Raw genomic sequence first — 21220 nt, 5'->3', positions numbered from 1 at the left:
ACCAAAGCCACAGTGACCCATCCTCCATCTCCATCCTGCCCACGCACCACAGAAGCACCGCCATCAGGCTTTAAACCACCTTTAAAATACCTTCTGTTAAGAGTGCTTTATGATGTACAGCTGCAGGGCAGAGCTGAAATTGGGAAAATGGGACCAAAATTGGGAAAAAATCTTGACAGCACGCTGTTTAAGCTGTGGGGTGGGACCAGTTAGTCCCAAGAAAGGCATGGTTTGACGGGGACATTCCTGCAGTTTTATGTGTAAAATTTCTGTTCTGAATCACAGCTATTTTACGCTTAATGAAGATTTTATAAATGATATAGAAATGCTTAGATTTATAAAGTATGCGCACAAGTATTTTTATCTTTTATAGTATTCACCTGCATGTGACTCATGCAATACATGCAACCTGTACTTGGTTCAAATTTTAAAATATACATATTTTGGAAAATTTGGCGTTTCTCTGTTCATTTGTGTCCTCTGTTGCTACTTGTACATGACTGATATAAGGGGAATGAGTCGCGGTTTAGGAAGCTTCCCAAGTGCAGCCGCCCCCCTCCCTTCCCCAGCCGTCCCGCTTGCGGTCCCTTGTCCCCTGCTCGCTCCAGCTGCGACCTTCGGCTGCCCCGGGCTCAGCAACCACAGCCTGCTTTTTTAAATACATACAAAAACAACTACTGATCTACTCACAAGTATCTATTACATCCTTTGCAAATGGAAATTTGTGAGTTGCTGTGTTGTTAGTGATGGGGGACACTTCGGCATCTGGTATCTCCTTCACCTGCAACATCTACCTCTAATAGACTAAGCAGTTAATTGGAAGCTAACTGTGACTTTAAATTAACATACCCAATTATAGCATGATGACCCGTAAACCACAGAATATTTCATGTTCATTGAGGAGCCTAACAAGATTTTCTTGTCAAGGATGTGTGTGTTTGAAAGCAGGCAGGGCCGTGTCCTCCCCTCAGCATCATGTCCCGCCTGGAAGCGGCGTGCCCGTGGACCCCCAAGTGCCCACAGCTGATTGTGGTGAGCCCCGATTGCTGCAGCATCTCTGGGCTGCCGGGACCAGGCACGGGTTTCAGCTGGGCTTCGTGCTGAGGCTGTGCTTGTGGGATGCTCCCAGGACCACAGCTGCTCCCGCAGGGCTAGGCGTGGAGAGGCAAGTCCTCTGACAAGGTAGGACACGTCAACCTTCCTGTGTTTCATTAACCCGAAGCACCAGGTCCTCCAGCAAACCTACGTGTGTCTTTCCTGCCTTTGGAAATACCTTTGACAGGCTGAGAGAGTTGGGGTTGTTCAGCCTGGAGAAGAGAAGGCTCCGGGGAGACCTTATAGCAGCCTTCCAGTAGCTGAAGGGCCTACAGGAAGGATGGGGAGGGACTCTTTATCAGGGAGTGTAGTGATAGGACGAGGGGTAACGACCTCAAACTGGAAGAGGGGAGATTTAGATTCTATATCAGGAAGAAATTCTTTCCTGTGAGGGTGGTGAGGCACTGGAACAGGCTGCCCAGAGAAGCTGTGGATGCCCCATCCTTGGAGGTGTTCCAGGCCAGGCTGGATGGGGCTTTGAGCAGCCTGGTCTAGTGGGAGGTGTCCCTGCCCATGGCAGGGGGTTGGAACAAGATGATCTTTAAGGTCCCTTCCAACCCAAACCATTCTGTGATTCTGTCCTGCAGTTTGGGTGCCTCTGCATCTCCGGCCTGATGGCAGAAAATGAGGTTTTGTTGCCAGTTTGTTGGTCGTGTTCTCTACTCAGTAACACAAAGACATCAGCTGGATCCTCTTGAGCTTATTTTTTTTAAAGCAAACACTGCTTTTCATGTGAATGGGGTAGGAGATAACTTCCAGCTATGGATGCACCAGCCTTGGAGCCCGGGCTGTTGACTTCTCCCTGGTACTGTCCTGTACAACCTGGTCCAGCCGCTACAGCTCTCCATCCCAACACCTTCTTCAGGCAGAGGGGTGGCGCCAAGGCAACCTTCTTCTAAATTTCCTTTGTTCTGCTGCCAAGAGGGACGCAGCAGCATCTCACCCTTAGCTTAGTCCACTCTGTCCTGCCTTCAGGCTGCCCCCACCCCGAGGTGCTCGCTCGGCAAACCCCTTCCTGGGTGCGTGGTGCCCAACGGGGCTTCCTCCTGGCACAGGGCACCTCTGTGTGCCCATCCCCCAGCACAGAACCAGCTGCTCTGGCAGTGTCCGCGTGTTGTTGCACCCCTCCGAAGGGATTAAAACCCACCCAGCAAACACCGAATGCGCCTATTTGAATTTTCCAGCAGTAACTTTGTCATGACCCCAGTCTCCTGATCCATTCAAATTTCTATGTAAAAACTGCGAGTCAGCGTGGAGGTTGGTTGCTTTTCTGGATACAGGTGATTGGGACAGAAGAACAGAAAATGGTTTCAGTTTCAGTGTTAACCCTTCAAGTGCTGGCTGCCAGTAGAAGTTGGGAACAGTGCCACACCTCCCAAGGGGGTGGAAGCGCGGTCAGCAGCGGGTGGGATCTGGCACATGTACTAAAACATGCTCAAGCAGGACCCTCGTGTGCTGCCACCCGGCTCCTGCTCCTGACAGAGCGTGTCACCTCCTGTGTGGGACCATGCACGGCCCGTGGCCACCGCCGTCCCACTGTCCCTGCTGCCACACTCATGCCGGGCTCGGTTTCAAGGTCGCTGGGCGGTCAGAGGTGTCGTGTGTGCCCATGGCCGTGACCCCCCACGGCAGCGCCCGCTGCTTGTGCTCAGCGTATTCTGTATCGCCTGCCAAACAGCGAATGATTTAAATTGCAAGCAAGGAGGCTACCAGCCGGAGATGGCAGCAGTCCCAAGCGTTACCTTTGCATAAACACTCCCAGGCAGAAGCCACAGCAACCTGCCGCACAGAGATGGGCGGCTGGGACCTGCGGCCAGGCCCTAGGGGTTCCTGCTCTTCTGAAAAGCATCTTTGCAGCACCAAAGGACAGCAAGGACAAACCCAGAAGTCAGTCCTTCCGTCCAGCTGAAATGAACCCAGCAGTCACCCAGACAGGACGTTAAAATGGGCTTTACCCTCTCTGTCACCAGTCCTCCAGCCTTGTACGCTCATGCTCAGATCTCAAGAGATGACCCAGGCCCCACAGCCAGCAGGAGCAAGCCAGAAGTTGTTCATAATTGGGGACCACTAGTGAAAAAAATCTAACTTCCAACTCTTCCTTAAAGAAACACTCAAACTTCAAAAGATGTTCAAAAATTGCTCAAAAGTCCCCACCATCAGCAGGCAATATTTCCTTTGCCAGAGGCCGTCGCTACAGCAAAGGGTAAAAGCAAAATTGCAATGCTCATGGTGGCTCGCTCTCGCGCAAAGCTGTGTGTTGGACACCTCGATTATTGGATACAGCTATGAGCAAGCTGTAAATATCAGATCATTGGTTTCGGGCTATGAAAGACAACGGCCCGCCATAAATATGCTAGACTTGCATGGAGCATCCCACTCATCAGGATTCCCAGCTAATCCCGAGCACGGCATGACAGCGAAGCTCAGATTTCAGAGCTACGGCAGGCTGTGTGAGGCTGGTAGCCCCACGGCTAGCTGCGAGAGGGGCCGGTGGCTCTGCAGAGGCTTTTCAACCTTTCTCTCCATCCTCTTCCTCTACTTTTAGCAAGTAACGCTGCCTCCCCGGGATGGAGCTGAAGTCCCGCTTGTGGAGCACTTGGCTGCCGACGCATGGGCAAATGGTTTGGAAAAGAAGTGATCCCTAAAAGCCTCGCAACACATACCGCTGCAGCCCAAGCCCTTAGCCCCAGCCTAATCTCGTCTTTACACTCAAAGGACAGTAAATTCACAGGAGAATTGGGACACCCAAAGAGTCAGCAAAGCTTGCGTAGAGAAATATATTTAGTGCACACAAATATGCCTGCGCTCTGCTGAAATGCAAATCTGCCTTATTGTCGTCCTAATCCCCATGCATGACACACTAATAAACAGGGGGGGTTAATACTTACCATCTGCGTTACAGGCTGCTTCCCACACTGCGAGCTCGCTTGGTTACAGTTGTGTAGGCATCACGGGGAGATATATCCCGCAAACGACAAGCTGGCTAATCCCTTGGGAGACATTAAAATGTGAGCTGCAGTTTTTCTCACTCGCTGCGGGCGCTGGAGTCAGTCGTGCAACGTATGGCGATAGCTGTAGTCTCATTTCACCTCTGTCATGCAGAGATAATTAAAATCTACACTTCCATCTGAGGGGAACCGCAGGGTTTCCAGATGGGTAACTGTAGTGCGTTTTTCATACTGGATTAACACTTGCACCAAAATGCCCTGCCTGTTGCCCTCCCACCTGTTAAGATTACCGACAGGGCTACCACCGAAAAGCCATCGTGGGTCCAGCGATAGGGGTCTGCGCAGACCTGCAGCTCATATCGCTACGGGCTTACCTCACCCTCAGCATCACACATCTCTCTTCTCGAGCTGTAACGTTCCAGGTGTCCACCCTTGGACGGTCCCCTCCCAGGATCCAGGGCTCTCACAAAGGAACCAAGCCACAGCGTATTGGCCTAATGCAAAATACTCGCTGTAGTCAGCACGCAACATTAGCGATGGTTGTAATATTGCAAACGAGGGATAGCCGGCTCCATTAGCAATCCGGTAAAGAGCCTGCTGAAGAGTACTGGCCACCCACTCGGTGACGTTGCACCGGGAGGGATGTCTCGGGCATCGCCGGGCAGGATGGAGGTTCCGTTTCCCGGAGAGCAGAGGCACACCGTGCCAGGCTGTGGCACAACCGCTGCCAGAGAGCACCTCGAGGACAAGCCTGACCCGCGAGAGGCTTTCACGTATTGTCAGGGGCAAGACTGCAAGGAAAGCCAAAACTGTCCAAGAGCCGCGAGGTCCCTGCTGTGCAGCTGGGTTCCAGGAAGCCACTGGCGGAGCTGCGCGACTGCAAGGACCACACTCGCTCTTGCAGACAAATACGCCAGCCTCAGTCCGACAAAGACTTTGATATTTCTCAGCTCCTCATGCAAAAGACCACTGGCATATGCTTTTAAATGCATTTCCTCAATTTGGTTTGGAGCTTCAAAAACCACTAGGCTTACATTGCCCATGAAAAAAATTAATTCCACCCCCTCCCCTTTCTGCATTTAGAATGATAAAGGATCAACAGTTATGTCTGGAGTAGGGAAGCAGATATTACACACATCTTGCTTACAAAATAGCTCTGGTTTTCATGAAACAAGTTTATTTTCCTCCCCCAGCCATTGATGAGCACATGACAACCGTACAGAAGAAAAGCTCAACTCCTTAGTTCTGCTCACATTCACTCAACATTTGCTCTAATCAATTATCTTATTTCATGCAATAAGAAAAGAATGAGATTCCTGTTATGCAGCCATAATCAGTTACAGTATGAAGCTGTGTCTGTGGAACATTTCTGATTTTGAAAACTAATCATGTGCTCTGCCATTACATTTCTCTTGTAAAACACTGGGCTTTTACCCAACTTGTTTCTTCCTCCTCTTTAAAAATACTGAGGGCATGGTCTAGTCCCGAGATGCCACATTCCTACCCTGCAGAAGCTAGCCAAACTGCGCTCTACGGAACATATTTACCCAGGGAGCCAGGATCTGTTTTTCTAGTTTATTGGAATATAAAAGCACAAGCGGATGTCCCCCACAGAGAACGACAAAAGAGCAGAGGGTGCTGCATCTGACAGTGGATGGCTGTCGGAGGAGACAAGTCCCATCTTCACACAAAGGGCTCAATATTGATCTCTAGGGCAGAGCACGGCATGGTGAGCTCAAACTTGGTGATAACATCGGGGTGTAGGACTCCAAGTTTCCCAATGCTTTGACCTTTGGCAAAGATCTCGGCGCAGCGACCAGGAAAGAAAGCAGAGCCTGTGAAGAAAATGAGAGAAAAATCAATATTTCTCCGGGCCAAAGAAGTCAATAGGCATTTATCGTGGAGAACAAAGCTCTCAGTATTAAGCCCTTCCCTGTGCTGCGATGCTAAGAAGGGGCTCTCACTTTCTTGCATTAACAGTTGTCGTGATTGATAGGGAACGAGGAAACACTTCGAGTTAAAAATAAAATGTGAAGCCCAAAGCGTGGGCATTTTTCACACGCCAGTTGTTTTGACTAAGTTACTCCTGTAACAGAAATTAGCACAGATCAGTCGCGTCAGAGGGATGAAATGAAGAGCTTTTGCGGGCTGTAGGCTATTTAACACCTGTACGTTTCCCACCTTACTCTGTTTAAGGAAACGAAGCTTGCTGTCATCTAACGGGTAAGTAGGCATGTCATGCTTGATTACATGTCACATAATTAGAAACAACCTACATTCCTCATCTGGAGAAGAGCTTTTAAGCAGTTTCATATGCTCTGTAAAACTGTGGAACAATGACCAACCCAAAGGAAGTTATCTGTGCGTGGTGGCTACACCAGCAATACATTCAAGCTCGTCTACAGCATCTACGCTTGCATTATTTTGTGTCTCTGTCCTGAGGCGAGTGGCATTTTGACCTGATGGCCCTTCAAAAGACAAAAGCGGGCCAAATCACCAAGCTGCTCCATCTGAAGCCACCTCTTCCACAACAAGTGCGCGGAAGCAAGGCACAGAGCGCGGGACCTCCAGCGAGTAGTGCTGCAAACAATGCTGTGAACTCAAAGGAGGAAAGGGGAGAGGATGAAACAAGGCCAACGAATCCGACAGATCCTCCTGTGGAAAGCTGCCTCCGCCGTGTTTGTAACGGCACTGCCCTTGCAGAGAGGGAAGGGCTCTTTACCAGATTTCCACCCAGAAGTTAAACAAGCGGGCAGGGACAGCATCGGGGACCACTGGGCTCCCCTGCTCTCACCCCTTGCTGTGCATCTTTTTCTCAATAACCTAAAATCCAACAAAGCACCTTCTACCAGAAGAGCTGGTGACTGGGTAGGTGTGAGGTTGCACCCGTGCAGACGAGAAATACCCCTGCTCCGCTTGCTTCCGCGCCGGTATGAAGACAACAGCCGAGGAGCTGCCTCCAGCCCTGCTCCCTGCCTGCTACCGGCACCGCACGCAGCCCTGCGGCGTCCTCTGCATCCTGCTAAAGACCACAAGAACTGCCTCATGGCAACCTACCTTCTGGTTGCTCCAAGTGCTATTTAAAGGTTCAGGATCAGCCCAGGACATTTTAGCACGTTTACAAGCAGCTATTTAAAAAAGGCCACAAAGGGCCAAATTAACCTCAAACTTCAGGAACATTTTCACGACACTCTGATGGCCTGTGGTCAAGCCCAGAGATACACTCTTTGTTAGCTCCCCAATGGAAATAGTTCATTTAAGAAGCGTCTCCTGTGAGGTTTGTTGTCATAACTTGCAGCTACAAGCACAAGAACAGCAATTAGGCCTTTTTCTTGTCCAACTTGTTGCATGTACAAATTAACTTAAATGCGTACTTCAATTTTGGCCGCCTTGTGAAATCTGACGGCGGCAGTAAACGCTCACAGTAACATTATGTAAAGGCTGGTTTAAAAACCATTCAGAACCAGTATCTTTTAAAACACCCAGTTCCAGTCTGAGCTACAAGCGCAAACCAACTGCGTTTACACTGGATGTAAAAAAAGTGCCATTCTCTCGCCCCTGGGTGCGACCACATGTGACTCCGGCCAAACAGACACTTGCCACTGCCAAAGCTGCGCTACCCAAAACAAGTGTTAAAATAAAACTTGATGAAGCAAATATAGAAAAGAAACAAAGGCCACACGTACAGATCCCTCTGCAGATCGTGAGTGAAAACATAACCTAAAAATAAAGTACCCTTGTAGTCAGCGGTAAAGGCTTTCCCATTTGTGAATAAAGCTGGCATTGTACCACGGATGCGAGCAGTACACAGGGACGTTCTTTTAGAAACTTGACTGAAAGCTTACACTGGCACAAGCACAAGAACCAAGCAGAAGTTAATAATGTTGGCATGGTACCCCGCTATAAAATTATAGGGAAAAAAAGACTTTGATAATATGGTTAGTTAAAGAGCTGTGAGTCTGACTTGTCTGTTCTTCTGAGCTGCCTTGTGTGTAGCCTTGGGAAAGTTACTTTATCTTCTTGCACATCTAGACCCAATTATATCATGAGACTTAACTGTTTTTAAACTTGTTTTGGACATCTGGAGGGGGTCTAAAATAATACTGCACTCAGGCAATCTATCCGAGGCAGCTTCCCAGATCTGTGCTGCTTCCCATTGTGTGAAACAATGGTATGTTTTCAGGCACAGGGAATGCTCTGCTACACCCAGGCATCACCAGCTGGCCGTCTCCCGGTCAGGAGAAGGTGGACAGGCGGTGGGGGCTCTTGAAGCTTTGCCCAACCTTCACATCCACCACTATCGATCTTCCCTAGAAGGTAAACTTCAGTAGAAGTTCCCTTGCATTTAACTAAATAATATGCATTTGTGATAAATTTTGAAAACTGATCGCAATTCATATTAGGTCGGAAACAATGAAATGGCTTAATGATTATGGAGTCAAGTGTTGTGTTATCTAGAACCTTAACACCAACAAAATTTATCCCTCCTTACTTTGAGCTTGCAGCACAGCTTCCTGTTACAGGTGAACTGAATCAGTGAATCACTGCCACCCAAAAGGAGGTGGTGGCTCTTCACCTGGCAAGGGGAGGAGGGTGGGATAAGTTCTTGATTGAGCTGCAGCCTCTACTATGAAACCAGGCCATGCATTTCACATTCAGCCATGTTTTCTTGTCCAGTTCTGGGCTCCCTGGTTCAAGAAGGACAGGGAACTACTGGAGAGGGTACAGCAAAGGGCTACCAAGATGATTAGGGGATTGGAACACCTCTCTTATGAAGAAAGGCTGAGGGATTTGGGTCTTTTTAGGCTGGAAAAAAGACAACTGGGGGGGGGTCTTAATCAATGCTTATAAATACTTAAAGGGTGGGTGTCAGGAGGACGGGGCCAGGCTCTTTTCAGTGGTGCCCAGTGACAGGACAAGAGGTAACGGGCACAAACTTGAACACAGGAAGTTCCATCTAAGCATGAGGAGGAACTTCTTTACTTTGAGGGTGGTAGAGCACTGGCACAGGCTGCCCAGAGAGGTGGCGGAATCTCCTTCTCTGGACATGTTCCTGTGCAACCTGCTCTGGGTGACCCTGCTCTGGCAGGGGGGTTGCACTAGATGATCTCCAGAGGTCCCTTCCAACCCCCATTATTCTGTGATTCTGTCTCACACGCAGCAGCCAATGCTGGACCATGGTGGTATTTATTTTACTCTGCACTTCCTTGCAGTGAAGGGGTAAATATGTAATTAATATCCAGGGGGAACGCTTAGCTCCCCAAAGGGGAGCAGAAAGCAGGCCCTTGAAATGCCTTTCATTTCTAGTTCAGCTAACCCTGGAATGCTGGTTACTTCACAGCGCGCTTGCTGGTGTGCCTGGTGCTTTGCAGGCACGGCGCTTGCGGAGCATTATTCCGTGACTGAAAAGATCAGACAATAAGCGAATAAAACCAAAAGAACCTGTTAAAAGCTTTAGGGTCCCCATCTGTCCAGCTAACACTTGGCTCTTGCACCAAAGAAACATGAGCTGAGGAGTAGGTTTACAGAGAGTTTATGAACTCTGGTTAATAATGAAACTATTATTATGATAACTGGCTCCACTACAGAATGCTTCAAAGTATATTCCTGCCTGCCAAAAGGGCCCCCAGACCACATCCCACAGATGGGGGATCTAAAGTCTTCTTCATTTGAGTGACTCCCCCATTGCCCACGTACAGGTAAGGGAAGGAAGTTGGCTCGTGCCTGAGACTGGGTGTTGTTGGTCCATCTATCTCTGCAAGGGCACCTGAATTTGAAGCAAATGTAAACTTCAGATAAAAAAATTCAGATATTGAAAGGAAAGTACTAAAAAAAAAAAGACAAAAAAAAAAAGGACAAAACTCATAAGAAACATGCAAAAATCTGAGCAGAAAGGGGGGAAAGAGAAGCTAGCATTTTGCAGCCGGGGGGAGTGCTTTGACTGCGGGATCAACCATGACTAGAAAAGGAAACTTGAGCTGAAGGAACCTCACTGTGCTGAGGACAAGCCGTGGGTTGCAGGAGGACCTGACCAACCCAAGAAGCAGGACAGCAAACCTGAGGATGCATCAAACTAACCAGGAAACAAAGGTAAATATTTTTTTTTTTACCTGGTTTGCATGTTTCTTGCATTACTGAGTAAATAGTAGTGGTGTTCTAGACTTCTAGCAAAGCTTGGGTTATGGACTGGATTATCATGTCAGCTTATGAAGTCAAGTATAAAACTTAAGAATGAGAGTCCAGTCTGTGTGAAAGACATGTAGTTACGCTATTTGTATGTATGGAGAGCAGCAAAAAATGCACAGACTATTATTTTGCTTGAAAAAAAAAAGCACCATAAGCTGAAGTCCAGTGCTCTTAAGCTTCAGTAAAGTCTTGATGCCAAAAGGAGTCTAAAGGGTGCCTTCCCAGGAAAGTAAGTGGTAGTGACCTCCGACTTTGGAGCAGGAGGTAAAAGTTGACAATAGTGTTTGTTGCCCTATCTGTATATGTAACACTGTCAAGAACTGGATGGTTGTGAAGAGAATGGTCTTCTTAAAGAAAGCTTTAATTAGTCATCAATGTGCACCTGGAGGCACTGCTACCATTAAGTGTGTTAGAAAGGGGCTGTGCTTGCTGCTGGTCCAATTATACAGAAAAGTTGCTCTCGTAGTCTGGTTGGTTGTGCGATCAAGTACCTAGACAGCCAGAATTAATTAAAAAAACTTCAATTTACTATACCATCTACCTTAAAGATAATAAATTTATCACTGTTGCTATAGCTAATCCTTTCTGCTCTGCATGCAAATAGTACTCCATAAACTTCACCTTGAAATCTAGTCAGAGCTCATATTGTCCTTGCTGATAGAGACCTACACAATACCAGAGGAAGCCAGAAGGTCTAGCAATGGAAACCCACCTCTTAATATGTCAACATCATAATTGGTAGTTACGAGAAGGGGTGGGGTGAAACACAATACGCGTTCCTAAAGAGGAGATGCCAAAGCCAGTCATGTCTTATGCTGACATACTACACGCAAGCAAAAGACAAAAGCTGCTTCTCGTGGCTGCAAGTAAGAATTTAATTTCCAATGTTCAGTGATGTAGAAATAATACCTTTAATTAAAGCTTCTGTAGCATGTCCTCAAAATCTGTAATTGCCTCTCTGTATTCAGGCAACAGGGCCACTTTGATTGCTTTGGGGTAATTCTTTGCCCGATAATCCAATAGAGCATGTAGTCTTTAGCACGTTTTCTGGCTAATTGACCCTCAAAGAGCTCAGAGTCCCCTGCACTCTTTGTTGTCAAACACCTTGCACAGTTTCTTTTCTCTGCCTTACTCTCCCTCCTTTTCAAAAAGAAATAGATTAAAGTAGTATTACAGGCCTACAGTTGCACTAAGCCTTCAAACCCACTCATTTGTTCCTGTAATTTGAAGGCACATCGGAAGTTGAAGCTTAAGAAGGTAATAGAGCAGAGCTCATCTGGCCTGGAGAGTCTTTCATCTTCATTCTCCAGCCCCTTGGTCATTCCAGATGCCCTTTCACTACCTCATCCTCACTCACCTGTGCTACATTGGATGGCATTTAGTTTTGTGAGGCTAGTGGTTGTTTTTCTCGTTAGGATCAGGTTCTTCATGTTTTTGATTAATTCCTTCTTTGGTCAGATACGCTCAAATGCAAAGTTCCAGGCCGGTATCAGACCAGTCAGTATTTTAAAAGGCAGCTCCCTTTTCTTGCCCGTGTGCACAGTGCAGTCAGGCTCCCAGCACCTGATGCGACGCAATGGCATCCTCAAAATCCTACTTTGTCATGAGGTGATATACCTTCAGCCAGTTTTCAAAATCATGCACATCTCAAGTCTTGCATGAGTTCTGGAACATACTAAGAGACAAATTGCTCTTTTAAGTTGCATGGCATCATCAGTTCTTCCCCCATATACTCTTATGTCCAGAAAAAACATACTTTGGGATCAGTGGGATATTTATTAACTTTAGTTTCCTGAGTTTTAACTCCTGACTAAAGCCATGCCAGAACAACCTCCACTCTCCAGATCACACTTAGCTGTAATGACGTGTCAGGAAATGCAAATCAATACAACGAAATTTAAGGCGAGCGCCTTAGACTTATTCCCCCTCAAATAATTAACAGTTGAAAAGATAACAGAAGAAATATCTGTATGATATGAACAAATATATCCCTTGACTAAAGAACATCTTTCATTCTGATTTCTTCCTATGTCTCTTCAAATTCCAGGGCGTAGCAGAAGAGGGTAAAGGGACAATCAGTTATGTACCTGGACTGGTACACTGGATATCCAAAAATAGACTTGAGTATTAGAGTCCTTGTGCAGACAATGAGGCTAGGGAATATGGAGAGTCATCCACAAATTTGCAGAGGTCAGTCATTTAATCTTCTCGTGTTACAACTAACTCAACAGCTGCATTTTTATTAATGCGTATCTCGGGGAGGATGTGAGGGAAAACTGACTCCTCTATCTCCTAAGAGCCCTCATATACAGCTCTACAACTAGATATATTCTATTCTGTATTTGACTATATTTAAGACTATTTAGGGATCAATGATACTGTTTTACAAACACAAACTTAAGTAAGCAGCGTGGAAATAATCATAATACTGCCTGGGTGCAGAGTCAACCGTTGTTAGTCATGTTGAAGCGCGTTGCAGTGATGAACTGGGGACTGGTGTAGTTGGCAACCTCTTTCCTTCACTTGCCTTGAGAACAGAGACCAACACGGACTTTTAGGCTAGATTTATTTTTCATTCTTGCCATAGAGAGCCCCAGGAGCTTTAACAGACAATGTCTGGTGTTGCTGGATGTCAGGAAGTGGTTCAAGAATGTAATAGGTTTGGAGCTCCTTTTTATTCACCTCTTATTCTCATGATTACAGCAGTGTCAGACACTTCAGATTATTTGGGTAAAATCACTGTGTTCCTGCCTTTCCTAATGGAACGTAATACTTGGATGGATGCTGAGGCTAAGGAAAGCAGACGTTTTGGGTCACTGATCCAGGTAACAGGATTTCACATATTCGCTGCTGGAGTACCAGGGTGGTCACTTAAATAACACATACAGAAAAACTTATGTAGGAAACCTAGAAAGAAATCTATCAAATTCCGTGTATTGTTCTAGAAATCGGTATTTGCATATAAAGCTCAATAAATTTGTATATGTGTGGCAGTTGTGAGAAACAGCAATTCTACACTGGAGTTTAGCTGCACTGCAGAGTTACCATTACACAGCTAATCTTTGCTTTTAGGCCAGTTTTATCTGATTTATCTGAAATGTTATACTTCGTCCCATCTAAAAGTCACAAACCTAAGGTGATCCTGTGTCACAGCTATTTAGAAAACTAGAGAATTCCTAATCCCAAATAAAGTTTGGTTTTTTTTTTTTTTTGAGATGTCTTGCTCTTTTGCTTTAGAGAACTCAAAGCTTTGAATGTTAAAAAACTTAATTTCTTTCTGTTCCATGACTAGTTTTATCGCCCTTTAGATATTTAAAGGAATAATTCATCCTTGCAAACATCAGAAACTAGGAAACAATAAACTATATTCTTTATGATAGGGGGTATAACACTCTATGTATGCACAGTAAGGCAGCAGATTTTAGCTTTTAGGCTCCGCTTTCATACAAGTGTTAGAGAATAACAAGAACCAGCACTGAGTAATTCTGCAAGTCTACTGCAGTATGTCATATTTAGTTTGCATGTTGTTTATTCACTTCATGTCCTAGACCACGCCGTCCTCCCCTCCCGATGACTTGACATTACTGGCTGAGATAAATAACAGCCACCTGATGTTACGCTTTCACAGCCACCACATTTCATGCTTTTTAGAAAATCACTCAACAAACTAGCATGGAATAACACATAATTAAATGATGAATCTCGGCAGTCACTGGAACTGTTAATCACTTAGTTTTAGCAACTAAGATTCCTGTTGCAAACCAATGCCTTGTGGCTGAAGCAGGAGGTTGCACCACTAGGGACAGAAGTGCTTGAACTGTCCGAGTGCGAGCTAGCCCGGGACCAGAAATAATCCTGGGTCTGCAATAAACATGGCTTCTGCACCCAGAGGAGGAGGGTCTGTGCCCAGCACGCGTACCAGGTTGAGTCGGCACTAGCTCAGCATTTCTTTGCGATCTACTATTTTCTAACACATACACCACAAGCAAAGGTAAAAGGTAAAGTCAATTCCTCCTCCACGGGCAACAGAAACACTGATCTTAAGATCCTGCGTTCACGTTGATGCAAAAGTTTGAGCTGAAATCTTGCAAATCCCTATTTAAAACTTATTGCATAGGTAAATGTTAGAAATTGTATGCAAGATTAAATTTGAAGTACTGCCCCTCTGCCTCCCTATCACAGTTCAAAAATCAAACCAGATGAGAGAACCGCTCAACTATGAGCTATAAACTCAACATGATCACCATTGCTAGCGTTAACATTAATATTGTAGTGAAAATGAAAGCATACGGACACTTAGTTGGCCTCTAGCCGCAGCAAGCTGTGCAGGAGGTGAAAGCGGAGCCTGAGGATGAAGTTGTGGCACTTCACCCCAGGAGCTGGTGCAACCAGGCGCGCACCCTGACCCTGGCCCCTTAGATCTCTTCCCTCCTTCGCTCAGGCAGGAGATGTGCTGCTATTTCTGCTGCTGGCCTCTACGAATCGTCTCTTCTCTAGAGAAGACTTTGCAACATTGAAAATACATTTTATGATTTTGACATAGAAAGTTATTTCTTAATGTAAGGAGACAGGAAAAAATGGAAGCGCCCGAATTCTCTATTATACAATGTAAGCTGTGCCTGATGGTTAAAACTCTCGATGCAAGGAAGATTTTTATGCTAGACTTGTCATGATGTATGATTAAAAAAGATAAGTTGCCTTTGGGGAGGCAAAAAGAATTAAACTCTGAAGAGGCCTTCTTAGTAAAGGAACTTAATGTCAGGGAGAAGAAATTAAAAGCTTGAGCTCAGGAAGACAAATGCCAATGTTTTAAGTGGTTCTGGGAGTTGACAAAACCTGGTAGAAAATGAAAAGTTTGTCAGGAGAAATGCTACTACTTCTTGGAGCATCCCTAATCTGTCAGAATAAAAAGGGATGGGAGGAAAAATATTGTAATTTTTATTAGTTAGTACTCACAAAAAGAGGAAGATAAGAGAAGCTAGCTTGTGTCTCTTCACAAGTTGACTTGACGCCCCTCCCCAGAATATTTCTGTAGTTACCATTTTTTTCCTCCCACTGTTATACTATAGGAAACTTACTTCCAAACGAGTCAATTCAAAGGAGTTTCTCTTCTGAAGTAATATTCCGAATTTGAGAAACGAATATTTTCTTTGTTCTCTTCTTGAACTTTTTAATTTTTTATGTGGGGGGAAAAAGCGTGTCAAACATAATTTGATGATGAAAGTTTGAAAGACAGAAGTCTAAGCCTGTCAAGTCTTGTATTATCCTGTGCAGTGCTAAAATAACGTACTTTTCCTCAACCTGATACATCTTTTTTTTTGTGTGTGTGGGTGAGAGTTAAGGTTTGTGCAAACAGATTATATTTGAAGGATATTGGGAAGGAACATTCAAAAACCTCCAGATGAGGAGCTGAAATGACGATAGGAATGGAAAAAGCCCTCCTCGGTCTCCGTTCTGATAGCCTCTTTTCATAATCAAGATCAATTGTATGACACAAAGATAATGAAATGAGACTTATTTCCAGAAACAAACAATGGGGTTTGCCACAAACTTTCAGTGTTTCTTTCCGTAACTGCACCAACTTGCAACAGCACAACATCTCTGAGATGTCCGATGGTACAGCGGGCTGTCAAATTTTGATAAATCAGGTTTGTCTGGAGAAACTCCAGATACTGTAAGACTCCCACTTTGGCTAATTAAAAAATATAAGCAGCTCGTCTGGTTCATGTCTTTGCCAGGTGTTTCTTGGGTGTTAAAACAGTTACAACCAAATTTGAGGCATCAACACTGGTGTGGAAAGATACTTGGTAAGACAGAAATAAACATGGCCTAAATTTGTAAGGAGTTAGTTCCTATAAATCCAAAGTCCTGTATTTACAGGAAGGAAATAAAGATCGGAGATAAAAGAGGATTAAAGGGACATGAAGTGATCAGCTGCACCCATTTTATGAGATAATTTAATTTTGAGGTGTTAGAACTGTAGTTCTTCACCTAACTAAGCTCCCTTCATGCTGTAGGGAAAAATTGCTCAAGAGAAAAGAATGAGAAATTAATTAGATCTCAGAGTAGTGGCCAATACTGGGAAAGCCACAAGAACTAGTGACAAACATGTAATTTTGCAAAATGACTTTTAATTAAGCCGTTGTAATGATTGGTGCTGGAACTCCTGAAACCACTGGCAGAATTAGGGTAATACGTTTAAAAGTACTAAAATCAGTCAGATTTGAAAAAAACACAAACCAAAACACCACCCTGTCCTTACCTCTTAGTGTTGTTAATTCATGAAGGTGACTATGGTGGGGGTGGGCGGAACTAACTAGAAAAATAGGAGTGGAGTATCTCCAAGAACAATTTATTTGATAAACGGGTAGTACTAGTTTCACAACAAAAACTGGGAAGATTTTTGGCTAAAACCCTATCCGTATTTAGTGCTGGAGTGAAAGTGGCCCAAAATCAGAAAAGTCACTTGCAGACAAAAATGAGAGAAATAAAATCGCAAATCATAAAATATGATTTATAACAGTGGCTGAAAATTCATCAAGGAAAATGAATAAAGTAGGAATGATTAATGTCTGGCGGCAATAAAGACAGTATTAGAAAGATTTTTAAGAATAGTGGAAACTAATTGTAGGGAGAGATACTTTAATCTGCTAAAAAGTCTGGCTGAACTTCTTATGTGAGACAGAAATGTGTATGTTTTTAATAAATATTTCTTTTCATCAGGGGGCGGGGGGGTGAGGGGGGGAAAGAATATTCCTGAATATAATAAGGTGTCTTCCAGTCCACTGAAAAAATGAAGGATATGTTCGGTTATGTCTACCAGGACTAGGATGTTTCTGAGATGTTTGGAGTCCTAGGCACCAGAACTACGGTGCAATTCTCAAAGCAAATACGCTGCCTGCTGCTGTTACCCTGTAGTAGCAATACTGGGAATTCTGTAGTACTAGAAAAATGTTACTGTGGTGTTGGTGTTCCAAGGTGGATGATCTAGAGTGATCCTGGGTGACAGAAAAAGTTATTTGGGAATTGGCAAATGTGAAGTTTGGAGGACTTGAATACAGTCAATTACCAGCTGATATGTTTTTATTGAAAATGGATGTTGTCAAATCTGATTATAGTCTTTCAAATGACACATTTGGTAGATAAATAAAATTACAAGGACACAATAGCACCTATAAAGTATCTATTTTTGCCAATTAAATGGATTAAGAATTGACTGTTGTCTTCTAGTATGTCACAAATGATATTGGGAGGCTTCATAGTAAAATTGGCATACATCCTTTAGTTATCTACGAGTAAATAGACAATTATTGACATCCATGAACAAGGCAATGGCTGCCAAGACAGGCAACTGAAAGGCCAGGATTGCCATCAAGAGCAATCAAGTTACAGTTCCTTAAAATAAAACAGGTATTAATAATGCCAACTGCAACACAGGTACTAAATATCCGTGTATACTGGAGTCTCTCCATCTAAACTGATCAGCAGAGATAGGGCTGGGGTTCAGGTCTATACGCGTGACTCAGAATTAGTCCCAGACTTCCCTCCTCTTGTCTTGTGAATTGAGGTTAACTTTAAAAGAAGACTTAGACTGTGGTTTGTTTTATAATTATTATTATAAAAGCAAATGTTTATTGATGTTCTTAGTTATGGAGATAACTATTACACCTCTAATTTCACAGCTAAACCTTGCTAAATGAGAAGCTATCGCTATGATTTACTGTGGAATTAAAATTTTCTACACTTTACCACACCTTTCATTTAATTAAATAAGGGCAGTAAAAGAAGGGAGTGCAGTTTCTTTTTTTTTCTTTTGAAAGACAACTGTCAATTACTGAAGGAAGCAAGACTTAGTATGCGCTTATTAAGTACATGTTTACACTGAACATAAATGGGAAGACTTCCCAGCTTTACTAAGCTGTTGATTACCCTAAAAGAATGAATGGCACTAACACTTGCTTTAAAAAAAAAAAAAAAAAAAAAAAAAAAAAAAAGGGAAAAAAATCTCCAAGAGTTAACTGAAATTCACAAGACTCAGTAACCTACAAAAAAGTAGCTCATTTCACAAGCTCACACTATTGGGGGATTGTTTGTTTTCACACGAATGAATGCTATTTCATCAAATATCACTTTTGTCACAGAAGGCAGCAGGGCAGACCGTGAAGCAGTATCGATGCACAGATTTACCATTCACTTTCTGTGAACCTGTCAAATTGCTTCATTCTCATAAAATATGAAAATTATTTTCCCTTTCAAACAGGCTGTGCCCAATTAACTTCCATTTGCAAAGTACAGAGGCTCTCAGAGGTACCGCAAAAATAGGGTTTCTTTCCTAAAACATGGACAGTCATTCTAAATGTTATAATGTGAGTGAGGATAATTATACCTTATACTTCACACCGCTCCTTTGAAGACCACGATACAGAATCCACTGTCAGTATTTACTAAGCCTGTTCTATTCTTTTTAACCTAAGTAAGACTTTACTATGGACCCATATCCCATAATTAACATCACCTCCTGTGATCGTGGTCCTGAGTTCTGGAAGAAAATAGTCATCTCGGATGGTCACAAGATGACCAAAGTGGTGCAGAAGACATACCCATTCCTGCAGAGATTAAAACTTGAAATTAAGAATGCCTTTGGATATAATTATCAGAATGCCTGCGGCTTTGAATTCAAGGGAACTGAAACCAGTGAAAGTGAACTAAAAAAATAAATAATTGTATTAAATTACCTGACAATATATGACAAAATTTGTGGGCTCTTTCTACCCATAATTTATTCTTTTAAAAAGTTTCATTTTTATTTTGTTTACCTCCTAATCATACACATCCATACTGATCTTTGTATTTTATTAATGGTACAGAACTGGCTAAAATTTCAAGGGTTTTTATGCAAAATCTTTTATTATGGAGCACATACAAATTTGAGGATTGATGCAATAATTGTACTCTTTTCAAGCTATGTTTGATTATGGATGCCTATGCTATAAAACAAAGAGGAAAAAAACCCACCTAAAATGCTTTTCTAGGCCACTAATTGTAGGATTCACTAATATATCAAAAAGTCCATTCTGTGTATTTTAGAACAATGGGTAGCATTTCAGAGTTCTGTCTTTCAAACTTTATAATTTAGTATATTTCGTGGTAATAATAATAAAAAAAAATGGTTCCATTAGTGACTTTAGAAAATTAAAAGCACTGAGTGCCAAATGTATGTTGAAATCCTTGAATTCAGTCACTCAAACCCCTCTCTTCCTTAAGGCTGCTCTAAGCAGCTCTTCTCCATTTATTACCTAGCTCAGGTTACACCAAAGCGTAGTGCAAAGGCCAGGGGAACATCACAATTTCACCCATATTTGCCAGCATCTGTACTTTTTTCACAGGTGTTGCTATAAAGGCAAAAAGGCTCTGACCTTAAGGTCAAATCACAGGGCACTTAGGTGTTGGTAGAACAGAAGGAGCTTAAATAACCATGATTTGCACATATGGACCAAACAGGACTATAGTACAGGCATTTCATTTTCTGAAGTGAATTTGGGAAAGAGACAATTATGTGCCCAATACATCTCTCTCTTTTCTTTGTTGCTCATTTAAAACAACACTTTTACCCCCTGCATTGTTTTCCAACAATCACTGGAACTATTTTAATCAGTTACACAAGGAACAAAAAAACCCGGACCAGACCCTTTACACTGTGTTGCTTACTAGTCTGAATTTTTGCTGGAGATCACATACGGAAAAAGTATCTGGGATCGTTCTAAATCAGAGTCATAGGATAAACCCATTTCTCACTGTATAAATTTTAATTTTGCACAGGCAATAAAAAAAAAAAAGTGCTCCATACAGATGCATCTAAAAATCCATGCCATGTGTAATGTCGTGATTTAAAACTTCTGAAGTAACTTGCACTGTTCCTCTGAATTATTCTGGTATGCTGCAGTCTCTTACGATGTTACGGGATATCTCTCCCTCACTCAGCAATTGACCTTACTCTGTCATCTGCTGACATTTTTCTCTCTCACACGTGCCTAACTGACAGTTGGCGAAGCAAGTTTAAAAAACACAAAACAACAAAAAACCCAAACAAAATCCCCCAAACTACTTTGACTTCCAACCATCTCTGCAGTCAAGGTCTTTTAAGTAAGTTGGTGCAGTGACACTGCATTCGCTATGGCACTAGAGTATCTGCCATCTGCATTGTTACCAAGGTTAAATTCCAATGTCAGAACTGCAAGGAATCTCCATGCCATCCCGGGAGAGCTTCTGAAACGCTGGTGAAACAGAAAGTAGTAGGCTTTTTTTTGTGTGCGTGTCCATAGCCGAAAGCCACAAACTGCTTGTAATATATTGCATATGACAAGGCATAATCCATCCTTTACACTAAATGCGTTGTGGAATAATGTCATGGGAATGCAAGGATTTTGAATGGGCATTACAAATCCCTCGGTACCAGGAATACTAAGCAGCACTAGTATCTAGAAATAACTTCTTCACTGCGTTAGGATTATTTTTTGAGATCTCTTTTCCACTTTCTTGGAGCCAGCCATACGTCATTGAAATGCTACAGTACAGGATAGAAAACACTTGCAAATATTTTCAGTACTAAAGCAAACTCTTGATACGTCTATTCAAAAACAAGCTACAGAAGAGTTTTGGAAAGGAATCTAACGGTTCAGTTTGACTTCAGTGACAGCTGAGTACCTAGCTCCTCCAGGCTCTTCTAACCTCCCCTTCCAAATAAGAAGCTTTGCTATCACCTGTTCTGTGCTTGGTAGAATTAGAACAAGAAGTACAATTGTTTAAACATTCTTCTGGTCAACCTGGGAATCCTATTAACAATATTCTAATAAACCCTTTTAAAGTCTGCCTAAATAATACTGAGCAAAATACTACTTTGTCAAAAAACAGGAGGGGAAAAAACCATCAATATGACAGAAATGTGCATTGAAGCATTAGGAGGCCACTTAGTTGAAGTGTTTGGTGTCTTG

General features: G+C 43.4%; 1 protein-coding gene across 1 annotated transcript in view; it reads right to left on the bottom strand.

Annotated features, from left to right (window-relative positions):
* Positions 1 to 5198: 5198 nt before the first annotated feature.
* Positions 5199 to 21220, bottom strand: part of FARSB (phenylalanyl-tRNA synthetase subunit beta) — a 39714-nt gene continuing 23692 nt past the window's right edge. The window contains exon 17 of the mRNA XM_063339251.1: positions 5199 to 5878. Within this exon, the coding sequence (XP_063195321.1) occupies positions 5727 to 5878 (152 nt within the window). The 3' untranslated portion in view covers positions 5199 to 5726. The remainder of the gene's footprint in view (positions 5879 to 21220) is intronic.

Source organism: Chroicocephalus ridibundus, chromosome 6, assembly GCF_963924245.1.
Source record: "Chroicocephalus ridibundus chromosome 6, bChrRid1.1, whole genome shotgun sequence".
Classification (NCBI taxonomy): domain Eukaryota; kingdom Metazoa; phylum Chordata; class Aves; order Charadriiformes; family Laridae; genus Chroicocephalus; species Chroicocephalus ridibundus.
This window is presented reverse-complemented; position numbering and strand designations above follow the sequence as displayed.